Genomic DNA, 17,090 nt, shown 5'->3' with positions numbered 1-17,090 from the left:
GACACTTTGAATTGCACAAGAGGCCCTTGCTTTTACAACTGCATTTATTTGTGGAACACTTCCTTTTGGAATGGCAGCGTGTACATATACTCCTCTCTTTTCGACCCTACACCAGAGCATATCTGTGATTGTCGACATACACCGGTGAGGGTCCGAATGTACAAGAATGTAAAGAAATATTCGATCTTTCACCGACGTATTTGGTGAATGTTGACATTCTCCCGTGAAAGTCGACATTCTCCAATTTCGGTCTTTCACGGTAACATATGTACGCACTTATTTCATGCACCCAAATCTATTTCAATCCACGTTTTGTGGAAGCCCCTTTATTACCATATATGTATAGTGTTACTGTTAATAAACTCCCGATGTGGCCCTTATTGGACGCCGTGAGGGTGTGGCTCAACTAGATAGTTGCGAGTACCCGACAATACCCTATTTGTCATGAAAAGCCGTCCGGGTATCCGACCCTGCATTCACCTGTTCACCTGTAACCGTCAGAGTGAGATAGTTGTTGTTTAAAATTTCCACAGTATCGAACGCGTACCTTCAAATAACAATATCTGAAATTTCATTTCGATTGGGTGAGCGGATAGGCCGCTATAGGTTCATATATCGAGAAAGTTTTTTATGAACACCCTGTACATACATATAGACATATAGACAGAGTCTTCGATTTTTAACAACAAAGTATTTCAATCAAGAAACGAGAAATTGTTGTGGGAAAAGAAAAGAAAATTTTGATAATTATTTTTAAGAAAATTCAAAATGAAAGTATATAAATAAATTTATTATAAAATTTCTTGATCTTTTAAATTCATCGCTTTATTTTTAACCGTAATTGTATAGTTATTTATCATATTGAGATAATTGTTCAAACTTGTGAATATGTGAACTCGTGAATAATGTTCAAACTTGGGAAGTTTGTGATAATTTAGTACATTAGTTTTTTAAGACTACATATGTTATATCAAGCTTCTATACTCGTTTAATTTGATTTTCAGGAAGGGATGAGGTTAAAGCATGAAATTAGGCAGGTTGAAGCGCCGCATTCTCTTGTATTAAGGTAAGTAATTTAATTTCTCTTCGGACGAAATGGGAAATTTATTCAAACTTGTATTTAATATTTAATTTTTGTATCCTTTCATAATTTAAAATTTGAATCGCAAGATTCATCTTTAATTTGTGATAAAAGTTTGGCTTTGTAATTAAACGTTTTTACAATTTTGCTAACATATAAATTTGTAATGTATAATCTGACATCTGAACTTCATTTCTACAACCCTACTAGACAATTAGCGAGTTATCGTTATGTCTGAAATAGTACGACAAAGAATTGCCAAACATTTTTATTAAAGTGAACTTTTAACAAAACAAGTGCTATATATAAGCCACTACTTTTGGAGATTTAAAATAAGCAATAACAGGCAGTTAAATTTAAAGATCGATAATGGACGTTGACACAGTCCAATAGCTAAACTACAAGCAGCGCCGATCGTAGCGGGGGCGAGATGGTGCACATCATGTAAGCGGATAAATTTAAGGGCGATGAAATGGTTATCAAACAACAAATATTATATTTCTATAAAAATAGGGCAGCCAATTTTAATTTGCACGTGGGCGGCCGACGGTCAAGGATCAGCCCTGGCTACGAAGCTTGTTCAAATAATATACGACGCGTAAATTTAAATTATCTGCTGCGAGAGAATGCAAAGCCAGGATAATATCTTTTGGACAGAGCTAGTAGAATTTTAACAACGCTATGCGAGTGCTGGAAAATTCTTCTCTCTCTGAGTGAGATCCAAAACCATTCAGCTTAAATCATCTTAAAGCTAATTTGTATTCTGGAGAGAAATAGGAACAGAAGTTAAGGTAAAGATCGAAATCGTAATAATTGGTTAATTAGCCTACGAAACATTTAAACATTTAAAATAATTTTAAATGTTAGCAAAACATGTAAATAAAATACTGATAGCTTTTTGTAATTGTAATTTAATTATGAATAATTATTTTATGTTCAGTTCTATTGGCGTATTATTATATTACAATTATGTATGTATTGTAATTCAGTTATGTAGAATACTTGCACAGGGCGTCTCACTCGAAAGAGGGTCCTGGAAAAGCGTGTTAAAAATCTTTTAATCAAAGGAAACGAAACCAAATTTTTACATGACACGCCTTTATGTGTAAAAATAAATGAATGTGCATTGAAAAATGAAAGTGCATTAGAAGAGGTGATGGAAGTGATCTCCCCTTATCCGTACACACAGTTAAACATGGCGCTGCATGTTCGCGTGTGTCGCTGCCAGAGTATTGGGCGTCACTTCTTGCATTTCATGACGGACGTTCTGATACAAATCGTCAATTTGCGGGGTTTGTCCTTGTAGGCATTACCTTTAAGACAATCTCACAGAAAAAACTCGGTTCCCAGACAAAAGCCCGCTGGAAAAAGCTCCACGTAGCATATATATCGGTGTTGGTTTTTGTCAGTGTGGGCTTTTATTATCGCGGGCTTATATCTATTTGGTCTTTTATCAATGTGGGCTTTTATCTGCGTGGGCTTTTATCAATGTGCGCTTTCATCGGTGTGGGTATTTGTCGCGTGGGCAATTATCACAGTGGTGTCTTTTTTGTGGGCTTTTGTCACGTGCGCTTTCGTCCAGTGGGTTTTTGTCCGGTCACCAAGAAACTCAAGGGAGATCAAATCTGAAAAAGTGATTCCACAGCGTTCATATTCGCTATAGATGTGTGGCATGTTGCCCCATTTTGCTGATAAGCCAAGTGTCAGCTGCTCATCATCCAACTGGTTCACAAATTCATGAAAAAAGGTGCCTGGTATACTTCAGTGGTGACAATATGTAAAAAAACTGGCCCATTGATGCACCGCTGTGGTTATGCACAAAACACACCCATCTTCTGTGAAGGAAAGGGCTCCTTGAGGGCTGCATGTTGGTCATCACTACTCCATAAATGTGAGTTTCCTTAGTTCACGTATCCTGACGACTGAAACCACGCTACATCCCTCTACCACGTGTAATCTGGGATGCATACATGATAATGCAACACCGTGTACCTCCCAACTGTGTATGCAAGTGAGAGGAGGTCACTTTCAGCACCTTTTCTAATGCACTTTCATTTCTCAAACATAAAGGCATGCTATGTAATAATCTGGTTTCATTTCCTTCTATTATAAGATTTTTATCCCACTTTTTCCGGTGCCTGTTTCGAGTGGGACACCCTGTATAAACAACTATTGCATTGTAATAATTTTTCATGTTAAGTCATTGTGTATGTTATCTGTAATTTAATTATAAATAAATATTGTAATTATTATATATTATTTATTATTCATTATTGAAAATTAATCTATTATTATTATAAATAATTATTATTTGTAATCGTAGTTTAATTATAAGTGCAAATACAGTAAGCGGTTAACAAGAATGAAATTTTTCGTCAGCAAAAGAATAAGGAAAATGCCTCTGGCATTCCCAGAATCTACAGTTATAAAGTATTTCTCCCTCCTTCTTAGCACGCCTTCGTAGTGTAGTGATCAGCACGCTCGACGCGAATTCGAGAGGTCCGGGATTCGAGTACTGGCGAGGGCATTGCGCATTTTTCATCTTTCTTGCTTAGAAAAAATCCTAACGTCTCTACAGTGGCGTCCGAATTAAAAAAGGTGGTGAATGATGATTCTTCACCACAAGGGTTTGGCGATAGGGCCCCCTAAAACCCCAGTCGCTCTTTAAAAGCGAGAGTATATAAGATATTTCTCCCACCTTCTTAGCATGCCTTCGTGATGTAGTGGTCAGCACGCTCGACGCGAATTCAAGAGGTTCGTGGTTAGAGTCCCGACGAGGGCATTGCTCATTTTTCATCTCTCAGCATCAAAAATCCTAATGTCACTACACAGTAAACAAAGTTTCTTCATGTTTGGAACAATGTTATATTTGCAGAAAAGTCAGAATTTAATGTATTTGGATCAGAGAGACAGACTAATATACGGTAGAAGCTGAATTAAGAATTAAAATCAAGAAACTTATTGCCTACTGTTACATAGGAGGGAAGAGGAATAATGATTTAGAAGTGCTTCTCTGAATCTGGGATGCGAAATTTAGTGTTTATTGAAAATAATATGGATTAGTATAAATATTTAAATATATAAATCTTCTTGATGAAAATCCTTAAATATCCACTTATGATTTTATAAAATATCACAAAATTACCAAAACTTCTAAATATTATCCGAATTTAAATCCTATTGAACATGCCTGGGGGAAAATAGAAAAAAAAAAGAAGAAAACTTTTTTTTTTTTAAATTTTTTTTTAGCAGTTTTACTAAAAGCAAGTCTTAGCAATGGAACAAATGGAGCAGTTTTACAGGTAAAATTAGATGAATCCATGCCAAAATGCATGAAAAGTGTCATTTTAACTAAAGTATATCCAAACAAATATTGAATCTTCCTTTCCTTTCATGTTTTTGTCAAATATAAACTGTTTGTTTAAAGTGCCAGAATACTCATGTGAATTTATTTTCGGAATTTTTCGAATAGATTTTTTTTAACCAAAATCATCTTGAAAAATATTTTTTAAACCAAACAAGTTTTAAAATCGATCATCACTAGTAAATATGAAAAACATAAAGTTTATTTTATTAATATTTATTAATTGATATATATATAAATAAACTGAAAAACACAAGTGTCCAAAAAGAAGTGAGCCACTATAATTTTGAAAATTGTCAGTTAGTTTAAGGTGCAATCAAGAGTTATACTTATATAAAAAAAATATTCAGAACATTTTTATTGTAATATTTTATATTTAATATGGGAAATAAAAGTACATTTATTCATAGTTATCGACTAGTTGTTTTATAGAAACTTCTTTGTTGTTATTAATTCTAAATCATTATTTATAGCAATAATTCCACAAGAGAGATTGGAGACATAATTCTGAAGTCTGTTGATAAAGTTTCGCCGGAAACTTTAAGCCACAGGTAACTAATTATTTTCTTCATTAAAAGTATGTAAAAAATTGAAATACAATTTTATACATTTATCTCTGTTGATAATTATTGTTGCGTGCGTACGGATTCGCAATAGACTGAATGCACAAGTCCAATAAAAAGTTAAAATTTATTCTTATCACAAGAAATACAGCAAAACCCTGGAATTTTCTTCAGAGATATTCTTACAAGTGTTCACAATATCAGGCACTAATAATTAGTAGAACGGAAATAAGTTAAATATAACGCAATTCCACCAGTAGTTGCACTTTAAACTACTAAAAATAGTAGTTTACTACTGAAAACTAACTACTATTACGTTGTTAAAATATAACGCAATACAAAGAGAAACCTAATCCGATCTCTCGCCGATCTCTAAGCAGCTAACTAAACAATTACTCGCGGTAGCAGTAGCTAAGCAACTGAGCTGAGCTGTTTCTCTCCGACTTTTTAAAGCTTTCAATCCTTCGCGAGAGAGTTCTAGTAATTTCTTTGCTTCTCGAGATTTCTGGAAACTACCAAGAGGACTACGGTTATTTTCTTCATTAAAAGTATGTAAAAAATTGAAATACAATTTTATACGTTTATCTCTGTTGATAATTATTGTTGCGTGCGTACGGATTCGCAATAGACTGAATGCACAAGTCCAATAAAAAGTTAAAATTTATTGTATTAAATTTATTGTATTAAATTTATTGTATTAAAATTTATTGTAAATAAATAGTCAATTACATTTTTTCAAATTAAATATAAATTACCGAGATAAACTTTTATACAATGTTTAAATGCACGTGCCACAGTATTTTTACTTTCTCTAAACACTTTCTCTTACTCTCTTTACTTTCCTTTATTTTTACTTTCTCTAAAAATTTGTCACCCGCTGCATTGCACGGCGAAATAAAACAATTTTAATTATAATTCTACTAAAAATATCTAACTAAATGCAAAATTCGTAACAATATATATGTACGCTCTGCACAATGAAACAATTCGGGACAGTTCTATATCTCTCGTTCTATTGGACCGATTGACAAAATTTAACTTGCACTTTTCATGTCTCAGAAGCGTGACTTAAAATATATATTAGATTTATATAAAGCAAACGTTCTACCATAGGTATTTTGACACAAATCTGGGAGTTTTCTGAAATGGCATACCTATTTTTCCTTATTTAGATTCTACGATTCAAATTATGCCAGAATACCAACTTTTGTAAAAAAAATCACACAAGTAGTTTTTAAAACATTAGCAAAATGTTAGCTCCTCAATGTTGATTGAATTTGATATATATATTAAATCTCTTTTTGATTAAAATTATTTGATTCCTTCTTTCACAATACGAAAGGTTCAAATAAAATTCGCAGATACTTTCTGATTTGTTTCTGAAATGCGTACTTTTATTTGTAATTTCTTAATTTTTCGAAAACATTTTCAACCTATAACAACATTTTAATCTCCAACCTGTAACATTTTTACCATCACCTTAAAGTAGATGTGTTTCTCGGGATATCTGCAAAAAAGGTTTTATTAAAAATTTCCCGAGATATACGCGAATTTATATATCGGCGTATAAATAAAATTTGGCATATATATTATAAGCAATAATAACGCCAAGTATGGTTTACATTCTTTATTAAAAGTATTTGAAAAAATTAACAATGCACCTTTCGTTTCGCTCCTGCACAAGGAATGGAAAGTAAGTTATTATAAATTAAAAAATTCGCCAAGCGAATCATTTTTGACTCAAGCCAAGGTAAATTTTTTAATTTCTCAATAAATTTCTCTCCAAATGTTACAAAATTTAATATTTAGGCATAATATGTGTCGTAGAATCGAAATATGGAAAAATATTCCGTATTTCATTTCAGAAAAGTCCGTTTTTGTATAAAAATACTTATCTTAGAAGAATGCTATATATAAATCTAATATATATCCTAAGTCGCCCTTTCGAGTTATGAAAAATACAAATTAAATTTCGGCCCAGTAGGATGGGAATATTAAACTTTCCCGCCTTTTTTTTTTTTTTTTTTTTTTTCCATGTGTGTTGTGTGTGCGGAGTGTAGTTGTTGATTCTTTATATGAGAACTTTTTTAACATTATTATCTCAGTTACAATATATATCGTATTTCCTCGCGTATTCTCAACCCCCACTTTTTTTTAACTGATTTTCCAAAATCGAGAAGGGAGAATTAGGTGAATATTTAAATTCTAAAGGACACGGTTACAATAAGAATATAACAAAGGAAAAGTTGTCAATGATAAACTATCGAAGTAGCTATCGAAATATTATTTGTTTTAAAAAAAATTAAATTCCAATAAGAATACAAAGTAAAATGAATATTGCAATACCTAATAAAATATCTTTATTTTTATTTCCCAGTAACTTGAATCGCGAGCGTTCTTATTGTTGTCTCTGCTACTCCTTAAGCCTCAAATCATACATAAACAATTAGAGAAAGTTAATGTGCATCCGACTCACAGAAATTGAATTTTGTTTGCGTGCTGTGATGGATCTGTTCGTTTATTAATCTGGCATAAAGTTCAACAGTTAGAAGAGAAAGGTTCGGCACGACCTTTGCAGATAATTTGCATGGAACTGTCTTTGTTAGTAAGACGAAAACGATAACTATTTGGACGCATCCATTTTTTTTTTTTTTTTTAATTTAACGGAGCTAATTCTCTAAAAATATATTGAGAAAGGGAAAATTACCCGAATATTTCTAAACTTTAGAACTGGTCGCTAAAAATCTAGAGAAAAACCATGAGAGAACAAACAAGTGTGTGAAGAAATACCGTACATACAGGACATTCAGTTGGACTGGAAGGTACTTATGCCGATTTACGCCGAATTACGACTACATTTTCAAAGTTTCAACTTCGAAGTTTGTGGTTAGCTAGAAAATAATTAAGCCAATTGCCAGCTGTGAGTAGCTCAATGAATAAGAAAAACTTATTTGTGGAACAGGAAGATCTTGGATTTAAATCCTAGCTAAAACTAAGACCTTTAGAATGACCTAAGTACTCCGAATGAGGTCGAATTCTTCAAGAATAAGAAACCCCTTCTACCGTCGTTAAACTTGGCTTAAACCGTTAAGCTATAAAAATTGCTTCTGCTGGCAATACTGTTCAAAAGGTGAAGAGAAGAAAACATATGCATTAGAATTTTGATGACAAATTCATCTATTTATACATAATATTTATATGCAGTGTATCAAATATGTTTTACGTAAAATGAAATTCTTGATTTCATGTAACAACGTTTATAACGTTTCAAGAACTTGACTACTTCATAATAGCAATTATCCATTTCTAAGTATGCTATAGCGTTCTTATTTAGTTAAGTATTAATAATTTGTATGATTACTTTGTACCCGATAAATTTGGTTTTTCTTTTGGAAATGCTACTGTAAAATTCTCGTCAACTAAATTATTAATGTAAAGTGGGCTGTAATGTAAAGTAGGCCCTGTGAATTTTACTTACTTCTTTTTTTAAATCCCAATAAAACTGCTGCCCTTTACAAAATTCGTGTTTATACACTGACTACCAATAAGTATTTGGACACCTGTGATAGAAAAGAAAAACTAACTTTATTCAAAATCAATAGTTGGTAGAGCCTCCACGAGAGGTAATTACAGCGTGGACCCTCCGGGGCATACGTTCCGCAAGTCTTTGTATGACAGCTAGTGGTATTTTCTTCCACTCGGCTTGGAGAAGACATAGAAGTTCCTTCACCGATTTTGCACGGGTAGTGCACCCCTGAATTCGGCGATGCAACTCGTCTTAGAGGTTCTCGATAGGGTTCAGGTCAGGCCAGTCCATTCGATGAATTCCATTGGCACTATATCAATCCTTGGTTAACGTTGAAACATGACAACTGGTATTGTCGTCCTGAAAGTAACAGGGGTCCAACCCGTAAAACTGCCACAACGTAGGAAGCACATTGTCATCCAAAATAGTGCAGTAGGAATCGGAGTTGAGCTTACCATGAATGGGGACTAAGGGTCCCAGCCCATACCAGGAGAAACACCCTCAGACCATAATTCCACCTCCGCCGAACTTGACTGTTGGCACAATGCATTCTGGCAGGAGACGTTCTCCAGGTAGACGCCAGACCCAGACCCTGCCATCCGAACGGTAAAGGGTTAACCTTGATTCGTCACTCCAAAGAACCCGTTTCCACTTATCTACGGTCCAATTTCGATGTGCTTTGCACCACATTAACCGAGCAGCGCGGTTGGACTTTGTGATCAGAGGCTTATGGGCAGCAGCACGACCGTGAAAACCAAGCAGATGTGCTTCCTTACGGATGGTATTCATTGAAACAATACTCCCGGATGCCTGTTGAAACTCCTCGCGGATGAGGGCCATCGGTTGGGTGTGGTTCTTCTTTGGACAGCACTCGTCGGTCTCTATCTCCCAGTTTCGTTGGTCTGCGACTCGAGGCACATTCCGACAATCACCGCTCACTTTCCACTTCTTAATCATATAAGCCACTGTCGATTTTGGGTACTTCAGATCGCTAGATATGTCCCTTAAGGATCGGCCACATTTGTGATACCCGATAATTATACCTTTCTCAAAATCAGAGAGCTCCGAACTGCAAGGCATCTTGCATGCGACTAAAGCCGATGCTGTTTCCTACACGATATATACCGGCGGAGTCCGTGACGTACCTTAGGACCGCAGATATCATCATTTGCATAGGTGCCCAAATTTTTATTGCTATTCAGTGTATTACAGAAATAGTACGAAGTAATTTTCAAACCTTTTGTTTCCAAATGTCAACGAAATTAGTTCTAGAAAACAACTGCCTCAATATGTCAGAGAAGATATTATAGCATCCAGACTACGAATTTGCAGTTTATAATGCAAAGTGTTAATGTGTATCAAACATAAATATAACGTTGTAAAACTAAATAGTTTTGGAAACTGTTAATCGCTATTAGTTTTACATTGAATTTTATTAGTGGAATAGGTACTTTCGGAGTGGAATTCGTGTTTTGATTGTAGAAATAATACTTTTGATTGCCAGCAATAATATGTAATTTTTTCTAAAAATGTTTTGCACTTTTTAGTAATAAATTAAGTAATTTATGCGTTTATATTTTGCGCGCAAAATTACCTCTTTATATCCGCAATATACGAGTAATGTAAAGCTCAATATCTTTAAATCAATTATTAATTTAAAAATTATGTGAATAATCACCAAAAGAAATTCGGAATCTTACTCATTTCATTATTTACTTTAGGTTGCAAAAAGGATGGCAGCATCTCCAGGAATGTCCAGATCCCTTCAACAACAACAACAATCCCTTAGACTTCAACGACAACAACAACCTCGATGACGTCAGCGTGGCTTCTTCTGCAGAGGTCAACGCTTCGTTTGTGGATGGCGATTACAGAGCCATGTCATCCGATGAGAGTGGGTCAAGTTCGGAAGATGAGAGTAGTGCGAGTTATAGCGATACAAGCCCATTATTGGATGTGAGCAGTTTGGGAAATAGCGATGTCAGCCTGGATTCAGATATGTCAGAAGACAGTAGTAGCAGCAGTAGCAGCAGCAGCTCTGAAGGCAGCATACTTGAAAGCTGTAATGCTAACAACAACAATGGCGAAGATGAGGAAGAAGATATGGCTAGTCTGGATGCAACTTCAATGCAGTCGTCTTGGATGTCTTTCTCGTCCGCCGCGTCATCGCCTTCTGGCTCAGTTGCACCGCCACGTGGCCAAGTTATCCTTCCGGATGTTCTTCCTGTGGGCAAGATGCCTAGAAACGACGATGATGAACCTATGTTATGCGACAATAATACCTCAGCTTCCCTCGTAGCTACAAGAAATCTCGAGATCACTTTTGGAAAAAGGAGAACTGCTCAGGATGCGGGAGCCTCTAGAATGTCTGGCGATTGTTGTCTTGTTGAAATCACAACCCAGCCCGATGTTCAGGTTGATATTCGAGTGAATCCAGTGTCATCAAGAATACACAGAGAAGGTAAATCAAATATGGCCGTCAAGCATGGAAATACTTATCCGCGAGAAACAAAAAGTAATAAACGATATTTGAAGAATAGAGATTTAAACTCGTGGATAGTGAATGATTCCTTCGATGACCATTATGATGATACATCAAAATACTGGACTTTAGGTGAAGGAATTCGCCTGAATAATTTTACCATCGTAAATGGATTCAAAACTCTTAGTCTCACGGAATTAGTCAATCCTAACACAAATGAAAAACAAGAAACTATACCTAAATTTGATTACAGGAACAGAAGTACCACCGGAAATTCTAAGCCCTCAAAGCCAAATACTTCTCCACCTTTGACCAATAGTTACCAAAATTTTGAGCGGAATTTTTCTAAGCTGCCGGCGAATGTTCACATGTGTTGTAAAGATAACTGGCGATTCCAGCGGGATAATAACAGTGTAGCTCTTAAGCATAAAACGCCAAAGATGGAAGAATCTACCATTAACAAGAGCAGTTCGGTCCCATCGAAACCTAATATCGAATCTTTTGTAGCTAGAGTTGGCTCTCAAAACACTAGGAGCATTGTTCCTAAAGATACTGTGGTGGAAAAAACGAAACAGCATATTACCACTAGGATTTCAGGAATGGATAATAACTCAAATACGCTAATGCAAGCCGAAAAGCCGCCTAATTGTAAAGATCTTGGCCGGAAAGAAGCTACATTCTACAGTTCAAAAACGAAACCCAGTGACAGTAAACTGTCATCTCCTGAGTTGTTTGAAGTTTACACGATGGAAACAGCTATACCTTACATTAACTGGGCAGCTATCAATAAACCTAACAGAGAAAATGATTGGATTAGGAAGGTAAGGGTAAGGTTTCCTTTTCTGTTTCCATTCCTAATCTCCTGAACAATGCTATGAATATGTATGAAACTTTAATATGTTCTTTTACTGAATGAGATAACCAGAAGAATGTTTTCAAAATGTATTACAGACTTAGTTTAAATACCTTTACTGAAGATAGGGCTGGTGTCTATTTGTTTTCAGTAACTGGGTTATGTAAATACGTCTATAATACTGTAAAATTGTCACTTTTGCCATTTTCAGAAATTTCCTCACTGTATTCTTATCCATTTCTCAGACAATAACATCTGTTACAATGGTACAGGTGTTATGGGTTGTTATTATTCTTTCCAATTTTTTAATGGACTCAAGGAAAGTTAAGTGAAATGAGATTTTCGGTAGGATTCAAACAATTTCTCTATTGTCCATCTCACAGACATCTTTATGTTGTGCAAAAATTTTGTTATTTCTACGATGCGTGAGATGTTCAAAAATATTTTGTCTGTGATAATTCTTGTTAATATTAAAAGCTGTCTGTGCTTCATTGATATAATAATCATTTCGTTTGAACTAAAGCATTACTCTTAAAGTAATCCAGGCTTGAAAATTTAAAAATTCTAGTTGAAGATCTTAAAACGACTGTTGTTTCTTAAATTTTATCGCAAATGAATTTTGAGTTCGGAATAAGGACCAATTCACCAATATTCCATGGATAAAAATATCTTAAAGCTTTCCTTACATAGTAGTTTTAATATAATAAAATTTCAAAGATTTAGTTTCCTTTAATTCTTAATTAAACTCTCAATCTGTCATATCATTAGATTTTTCTTTACATTTTTACTGCAAGATTTCCCTTGGGAACACATTACTCCCATCGCGCTTTTACTAAGATAGGATAAAAACAATAATGAAAGCTGCCCAACCGAGACTGTGGTTAGTGGCTCTGACTGCCGTACCGAAGGGCCGGTTTCGAATCCCGGAGAAGGCATGGATAATACATGCCGGAGAAGGCATGTATAGTATTTATTGGGACACTCTAAATATGTGGCCAGCCGAATGTCCTCCTGTGAGGCTTATGCTAGAAAAAGAGGGATGGGATATCCTTGAACCCGTCCTGCCAGGGTGCTGTTCTTCAGAATTGGGAGCGGAACTGAGCAAAGTCGTACGGTCACATTTATGGTGTCAAGGCTACTGCCAACGACAGCCGCAATCTTACCCACGATGAATTTCGTGGGCTTGCTCTGATATCAGATAAGCGAGATTGGTCACAATAAGAACAACAATAATGAAAGTCAAATTACAAATAAAGGTTTTAAAAAGAAAAAGGAAATTTTTCTGTAGAAGATGGAAAGAATATGTTAACAAGTAATTCATAAAGATGGATTTCTTATTCGCTATATTAAGTAAAAAGATAAAGGAAGAAATATATAGGAAGAAAATACATGTAAAATGGAGGAAAGAAATTAAGATAGAAGAAAGGAAGATTTAACGAAGATTAAATGAAAGGAAGATTAAAGGAAAGAGAAGAACGAAGAAAAGAAGAAGAACGAAAGAAAAGAACTTCTTGAAGAAGAACGAGGGAATAAGTTTCAAACGTTTTTTACTAAGGGCAAATTTCGACATTTTATAAAGAATTACTTACAAAGATACACTTCATGAAGGACTATAAAGTACTATCTTAAGATTTTTATTTTTATTTATTTTTTTATATGGCACTATATGGCAATGTAAAAACTTTTGATTTATTAATAAATACTAGATAAGGCCGAACGGGGGCAGAACCGATTAACCGTAATGGTAGAGGGATGGTGCCCACGTCCTCCGTTACTACTACTACTACTCTCGAAAGTTGCATAAACTAATAATTTAAAGAATGACGTCAACTTTGAAAATTTTTCAAAAATTCAGGAGTGGAATAAAAATAAAAGTGACTTTGCAGTCACATTTTTAATATATTATTTGACTTTGCAATCAAACGCAGATAAAATCGAGTGGTTATAAGTGATACAAAAGCCAAAAAGATAAGTTAAAAGGAAACAAAATTTAGGTACTGTTCGTACAAGTTCGGATGATTTTTACTATTTGGAATTTAAAATTTCGTTCTGCTGGTAACTATCACCAGAGCTACAAATATGTCTCCTTCACTAGGGCACATTTACTATTGTTCCGTGTGGACGAGCTTGTGATGGATTGAATACACACAGAATCGATGATAGCTTCATAAAATTTATTTTCGGAAAAGAAACATTTTACAATCCTGGAACTTTAAACAAAAGTACTCGTACAGCTCTTTTCAGTATGACAGATCATAATCTGCAGTTACCACTTCAAACTGCTAAGAACGTTAAACACAAGCAATGCCAAGCGCATCGAAAGAGCGAAGCTCGCATGGAGATCTCTCAATACTCCAAAATCAACTCTGAACTAAAAACTAAGAACTGATGCTTTCTGCGATCTATATAGTTTTCCCCCTGCCGTCTAGAAAATTCCAGTACCTTCAATTTCTCAAAATTGCTGGAAGGTATACGCAGTTGCAGTTACATAGTGATACGACAAGCTATAGTTACGCAGGGGCATACTAAAATGTAGTCAAGTTTTGCGACTTTGCGGTTTCTTGCCAAATTTGGTGACAAAAATTAGTCGCCAAAACCATTTCCAGCTTGTCACTTAGCCATTACCTCAGTATTAAATAGGCTTGCTCCCATAACCTTATTTTTCCGGCGAAGCTTCACTCTCTTGAGGGCTTTCTTACATTATGCAAGAGCTATAATTTTACATATATAGAGCTATAATTTTACATATAATTTCATTAAAATTATTTACATCTATACAAAGCTCGTAACTGTATTATAGCCGATACTCGTTATAATACGATCTCTTTATAGCTGCTATTTCATTGCAACGACTAATACAAATTGTTTCCAGCTGATGAAAGTGTATTAAATCCACTTTCTTTAGAGACCACTCGTTATTAGATACCACACTTTTTTGAATGCTAGGAATCGTTACAATGAGGGTCAGATGAAGTTTGCCCCCCCCCGCTTATTATCTTTTCTTCATCTGTTGCCGTATGTGTACGCAATATTTATATCTCTTTGGATAAAGTTGAGTTGAAGTGAGGAACAAATGGAATCAGGGCTGAAATAGTAATGGATCAGTTAAATTTCAAGAATTTTTTCCCAGCAATTTAATATTAGGTTAGAGAATACCACCTTCTGAGCATCATCAAGCTCTGGTTTCTATAGCCTTAAAATTAGGTTAAATAGACGTCCCACTTTGACCGGAACTATTCGGGTTTGATGTTGTTGTCCCTGCTTCTTTGTCATTTTGTCCTGGTTATTTGATAAATTTTAAAAGAATCAAGTGTACAGGAAGTAAAAACACTTCAGCCTCGAGTAAAACGGCCACTTAACAACTAAAATATCCCCTCTATTACACTCCCTGTTGCCAATCTAATTATTTTGCATGTTGCCAAGCTAATTATTGTGTATCTAGATCTAAGTACTTTTAATGTCTAGATGTTTTTCCTTAAAATCATGACAGATGCCATTCTTACATTGAGGTATGGAAAAAGAGTTTTGGTAGAGCGGAATCTTTTATTTTGATAAACAGCAAGAATTAACATAGTCTGAAATTGAAGCTTCAGGTGAAAAAAAAATTAAATTATCGCAAATAATATAATAAACATGGATCAAATTTTTGGTGACGTAGTGACTGCAAAACGTTTTTTGGTCAGCTAATTATGAAATTTAAAGGAAAAAAATAAATAAAAGTTCTAAAGAAAAACTGATGTAACTTTTCAGTGAACATTTCATTGCTCAATCTTGCTCAAATCAAAGAATACATTTTCAGCATGTCAGCAACATAGCCACCAGTCTAAAGAGTATTTTCAATAATGAACATCTTATGGTCTGAGGAAAGAGGTAGAACGGCTGAATGATAGTGTTACGAAATATACAGGTGCGGTGAGATAGCTTCCACGCAAAGCACTTTTAGAGTTGCCATAAAATGGCAAGGAACGGCAGGGTTTTCATTTTGGCGAGAAATCGTCATTTGGCGACAAAATTGGCGATATACCATGGACGATGGGGAACCTTCTGGAATTAATTCTTACCGGTTTAGCACAGAATGTTCTCGAACACCAGCCGAAAGCTATATAAACGCTGCTGGTCCGTAATCAGTTAGTGTGCCTCGTCTAGCGAGCTGATAGTCAGTTATTGAGCGAGTGTCTCGGAAGTTTAGCGCAGAGTTGGTCGTCGAGTACATCAAGAGAGCCTTTTAGTGTATTGCAAGTTAGTGCATCGTCGAGTTTTGTCTTAGAGTGGGCCAAGTCAAGAGCTGTACTCTTGTGTATTGTCGAGTGCATCGCGAGTTGTAGCGTGGAGAGTCTCAAGAGTACGTGGAGTTCCGAGAACGACCGAGCAGAATCAGGAGCTGTACTCTGAAGCTTTGCAGTGAAGCTGTCTAAACCGTTGTAGCCTGATAGTGTGAAGGCTGTGTCGCTGATTGTGTCAACGTGTTTATAGTAGTTTTTCGACGACTGTAAAACGTGATTTTGGAGTTTTTCTGATTAGTATTGGCTGAATAAAGTATGTTTCGATACTTCATCAAGTGTCGTGGTTATTCACTCCAAATCTACGAACTCCGTACGAACGTGAAGGAATGTAAGAGCCCCAAATCATCTCTAATTTCTTATAACCCACTGTATCTCATATGAAGCTTCTTTATATACTGAATTATATTACCTTCCAGTTGTTCCCCGGGTGGAGCGGGCAATATGGCTTGAAAACTGAATTATCAAATTACAGAATAATTATTTTTCTAATGTTATAAAAATAACAAAAATGTTGGCAATTTAATAGTTATTTAACTTAACTATTATAGCTTAATCGTGTTCTTTGCTAAAAATAGATACACAGTTCTCATACATTTTGATACATTGAATTAACGTTCTGCTTGTAAGCTTTATATCAAGCAATTTATACTAACCGTAGTTATTGAAAAAAATCTTCTGTTTTCTTCGTTTTAAAAAAAATATTATCATATTTATTGAAAGCGTACCTGTCTGGTTCAGGTTAAAGATTTCTAAACTTGTGAAAATTATAATTTTGTTCTGATTGAAGTGAAGCCAAAGCCTGAACAAGGATAATACTGTAGAAAATATTGTAGTTCTAATTTTAAAAGAAAAGACAAAAAGTTATTTATGAGTAGACTTGAGATTTATTTTAATTCTTAATTATGAGAAATAGGAAACATATATAAATGTTCTCATTT

The 17,090-nt window shown here is 34.9% G+C and overlaps 1 protein-coding gene across 4 annotated transcripts in view; it reads left to right on the top strand.

Annotated features, from left to right (window-relative positions):
- Schip1 (Schwannomin interacting protein 1) overlaps positions 1–17,090 on the top strand; it is a 225,802-nt gene that overhangs the window by 137,711 nt on the left and 71,001 nt on the right. For 3 of the 4 annotated variants that reach the window (XM_035373776.2, XM_035373772.2, XM_035373790.2), the window contains exons 2-4: positions 1,005–1,066; positions 4,919–4,996; positions 10,256–11,843. In XM_035373776.2, coding sequence (XP_035229667.1) covers positions 1,011–1,066; positions 4,919–4,996; positions 10,256–11,843 — 1,722 coding nt within the window. In that variant the 5' untranslated portion in view covers positions 1,005–1,010. The remainder of the gene's footprint in view (positions 1–1,004; positions 1,067–4,918; positions 4,997–10,255; positions 11,844–17,090) is intronic. The other variant, XM_035373783.2, reaches the window with a different exon arrangement.

Source organism: Stegodyphus dumicola, chromosome 1, assembly GCF_044657685.1.
Source record: "Stegodyphus dumicola isolate Sdum_Otavi_A_Nest chromosome 1, ASM4465768v1".
Taxonomy (NCBI): domain Eukaryota; kingdom Metazoa; phylum Arthropoda; class Arachnida; order Araneae; family Eresidae; genus Stegodyphus; species Stegodyphus dumicola.
The sequence above is the reverse complement of the archived record's forward strand: the minus strand, read 5'-3'. Positions and strand labels throughout refer to the sequence as shown.